This window comes from Seriola lalandi, unplaced genomic scaffold (genome assembly GCF_002814215.2).
Source record: "Seriola lalandi dorsalis isolate HSWRI2012SDOR001 ecotype SW California unplaced genomic scaffold, Sedor1 jcf7180002054907, whole genome shotgun sequence".
NCBI lineage: Eukaryota > Metazoa > Chordata > Actinopteri > Carangiformes > Carangidae > Seriola > Seriola lalandi.
This window is the reverse complement of record NW_019525459.1, coordinates 1,948,805-1,953,096: the sequence shown is the minus strand read 5'-3', so window position 1 is coordinate 1,953,096 and position 4,292 is coordinate 1,948,805. Positions and strand designations below refer to the sequence as shown.

Sequence of the window (4,292 nt, the reverse complement as noted above, 5' to 3'; positions counted from 1 at the left end):
GGGGTAAGGGAGGGGCGGAGGCGATTAATGTTTCGTAGGTGGAAGTAGGCAGACCGGGTAATGTTACTGATGTGGGATTGAAAGGATAGTGTACTGTCAAGGATGACACCCAGACTCTTAACCTGGGGGGAGGGTGAAACGGAGGAGTTATCAATAGTGAGAGAAAAACTGTTGGTTTTGGATAACGTAGATTTGGTGCCAATGAGGAGAACCTCGGTTTTGTTACTGTTTAATTTAAGGAAGTTTAGAGTGAACCAGGTTTTTATTTCAGTGATGCAATCAGTTAGGGAGGTGGGCGGGAGAGTGGATGAGGGTTTAGTGGAGAGGTAGAGCTGGGTGTCATCAGCGTAACAGTGGAAGTCAATGTTAAATTTGCGGAAGATATTGCCGAGGGGAAGGAGGTAGATGATGAAGAGGAGGGGCCCTAGGACAGAGCCCAGATTGATTGCAGCAGATTCACATCATCGAAACACACTGTCAGAGAAGGAACGGAACATTTAAACTATCTGATGTTGTTGCATCATGTCTGTGTGTTGATCAGTGTCTGTAGTTTGTGATGGAACAGTTGTGACACCGTGCTGCTTGTGTTTTTCAGAGACAGTCGGAAGATGACTTCCTGTAAGGAGGGAAAGACGAAGCCCATGTCTCCAGTCAAAGAAAACCTGCTGACCAGCTCAGCTCAGACAGACTCTCACCTAATCACCAGCTTCTGATGATGTTTTGAATGTTTGAGTGCTGAGCGCTCTGAGTGGTGGTGGGTGTTGGGTGGGGCTTTTAAATACAACATGTATGTCAATGATTTCTCATCTACTTGTTTCTTAATGTATATTTTTAAATAAAGCAACTGTCTTTTGATTTGAGTGGATCCTGGCTGAGGTTGTGAGTTTCCTTCACTACACACATGCTGAGTGTTTGCATCACAGCTGTTGTCTGTTGCTTCAGCACAGCAGTTAATCAGTTAAAGAATGTGTCACATAGTAAGACGGCTGTAAAAATAAACAATGCATACTTGTGTGTTTACTGAAAACCTTCTACCTGCATGAAGCTGAAGAATGTGGTGGTGAGACTGAAGACTTGTTGTGTCTTCAGTCTCACCACCACATTCTCACACCCAGCAGCGTCTTTTCACTGCTGAGGGTTTGAACTGAATCAACTCTGTTAAAGAAATTAGTAATTATAGTGTCAGGTTGTAGCAAATCTCTCATCAGATTTGTTCTTATAATCCTTCCGCAGGTTTTATTGAGCATTCAGAAAGTTTTCAGACCCCTTCACTTTTTATTGCTCCTACCGTCAGTTGGAGGCATATTGTTTTCAGGTTGTCTGTCTGTCCTATTCTCATGGACACGACATCTCAGTAACACCTTGACAGAACTTCTTCAAATTTGGCACAAACCTTCACTTGGACTCCAAGATGAACTGATTAGAATTTGGTGATGTTTTAGCCATTACTCAAGACTTCACAGTAATTATGACAAATAATTACAATAATAATATGCCTTTACTTAATAGGGAAAGCGGAGAGAGACAGGGAATATGGGGGAGTCATGCAGCAAAGGGTCCAGGGACCTGCCTCTCAGGGCTCCTGGTATGCCCATATGGTATATGCCCTCACCACCCGGCCACGAGGATGCCCCGCTTTTTTACATTTTGTTATGTTGCAGCCTCAAAGTAAAATTGTTGAAATGTCCTGACTGAACCCAATCCAACATCTGCAGAGACCTGAAAATCACGTCAGACCCACCTGCCAAAGGTGCTTCAGCAGAGTACTGCGGAAAGTGTCTGAATACTTATGTCAGTGTGATACTTCAGGTTTTGTTTTCACTTTGTCATTAAGGGGTATTCAGTGAAGAATGAATTCAAATGTTTCATCATAAGGCTGCAACATAACATGAAAGCATCGAGGGGTGTGAAGACTTGCATCTATGTGAGTAACAAACATATCAGATCAAACTGTTTACTGTATCTATAAATAGTGAAATCAGCAGATAAAATGCTCAGCTGTCTACAGTATACATCTGAAGTGTTGATTTTAAACTCCCCTAGGGTGATAAAGTCCACAAATTTACCCCCCAAAATAGCATCTACAACCCTTTGTGGAGGAGTCCCCACCCCTGAGCGATGTTCTGTTATCCTCCCCTGACTGTCACTATCATTCATTAGACATGTTACAGAAATATAAAATAAACACAACAAACCAGTTCAGATATTGTTAAAGGTAATATACTGTCTGGCTCTCCACGTTAGAGGTGCAGCAATGGTGAGAAATTGTAACTGAGTACATTTACTCAACTCCTGTACAAATTTGAGGTACTTGTCCTTGAGTATATCCGTTTAATGATACTATATTTTGACTCCTCTGCAATTTATATAACTCACCTGTTTACATTTTATTAAGTAATGGAGAATTGAGGGCGTGGCCTCTTTGAGTGACAGGTGGATGAGTGTGTGCTTGCCAGAAATTGTCATGCATCGAAGTCTCAGCAGAGTCAGACACTGCCAAGGTGATGACGGTAGAGCAGCTCACTCTGAGCTTCAAAACCACTCCTCAGAAACCTGTGGGTGATGTCATGTAGGCTATTACCATCTCCACCATGATTGCTGTTGTAAAGAAGACAGACATGTATGGAGGGAATTTTATTACATTAGTTATTGCTCAATGCTGCTGTGGGGTAGAATACCTGAGCTGATTCAGATACCAGACATAGTTTAACCAGCCTGACTTACTATTGCTCAAGGAGCAGTGGCCTCAGTGACTTCCTCAGCCTGACACATGTGTCTTCACCTGTCCTCTAACACTCTGGGAGGACAGGTGAATGTCTGAGGGGATTTTGTCTTAACCCCAGTTCTCTACTTTATGATGTTTATTGATTTGACCTTTTCACAATCTTGTGAAAAACATTTGTAGAACAATGCAGGACACCACAAACAGGACTTAATCCTGCAGGAACAGGATCCGGGACCTCCCAGACCGGAACCGGCATCTATTTGACAGGATGTGGCACCTCCTCTGTCACTATTAAAATCTGTAGATCATTTTTTATGTAATGTTTATCTGTTCACCTTAAATCACTTGTTTGCCCATTTTCATCATCCAAATGATTTTATTGGCTTTTTAATTACAAGAAGAAATAATACAAATTATCGACGAGATCACACACGGAATCCACAAGATATAAAGACAATAATAACATAGAAAATACAAGCTGTTGCACATTTTACAGAGGTTGTCAAATCAGTTAAGCAGGGCTTCAAGTAAGAAAAACTTCTGTCTGAAATGTGTGCAGGGGTTAGTGCAGGCTGCAAGCCACACGGACAACGGCTGTGGCCCATGTTGTGACCTGTTTCAGAAAGACAAGAACACCTAATCTAATTGTTTCTCAATGTGAATCCTCATGATGACTTGAAAGCCCCAAATGGAAGAAAAATGCATCATCTACTCTCCCATTCCTCAGTCAGAAGCCGTAGTCTGGTAATTGTATCCAAGTCAGAGCACAACTTTCACAGCTATAAAGAATAGCTTATCCAATACGATTATCTTTCAAACTTTTCAACCTCTGTTGGTCTCTTAACAGTGTATGTGTGTATGTGGTAAAACAGGCCTAATGTTGTCAAACCATTTCCAAATTAGTCCAAAAGATTGATGGTGATATGAAAACAAAATGAATAGCCTGTTTATTGCAGTGCTTTTTCAAAGTAGCACGGTCACATGCATTATTGAGCTGACACTTCACTGAGCCAAAGTGTAAGCAAAGGTTTTAATTAATAAAGTAGGTCTACTTGATTAATACAAAATATAGGGTTCCTTATGGCTGTATATATATATATATATATATATATATATAGGCAATTGAATTTGATATATAGACAGCCAAAAAAAATACGCAAGAATATTTTCCATAGACATATAATTATCTATTTTTGAATCTAAAATGGCCCCTGCCCCCGCCAGAGTGCTGGAGAACTTTAAGCCATGGTTAAGTCATACTCCTGTATCAGTGTTTCTAGCAGGGAACTCCAAGTCACAGTAAAACGGTTCCTAGACTCTATAAATCCCTGGGTTGATCCCCTGGTTGAGCATTTCAACTTCTCAGGCTTTAAATGCACCATCATCGGCCCAACCCAGCATCTGTGTGTCGGAGGGGGCGCTGGTTTCTTGAGAAGTAAAATAAGGCATAGGACCAGTAGAGATGAAGAGGTTATGGCGTCTAACTGGACGCCAGATACCATCATCTCACCGGGGACCACACCACAGACTGCAGTTTCAGGGTCAGGGCTGAGTTGCAACAACATTG

At 41.6% G+C, this 4,292-nt stretch overlaps 1 protein-coding gene across 1 annotated transcript in view; it reads left to right on the top strand.

The window, feature by feature from the left end:
- Positions 1-852, top strand: part of exo1 (exonuclease 1) — a 24,695-nt gene extending 23,843 nt beyond the window's left edge. The window contains exon 14 of the mRNA XM_023430544.2: positions 596-852. Coding sequence (XP_023286312.1) covers positions 596-713 — 118 coding nt within the window. The 3' untranslated portion in view covers positions 714-852. The remainder of the gene's footprint in view (positions 1-595) is intronic.
- Positions 853-4,292: the final 3,440 nt, after the last annotated feature.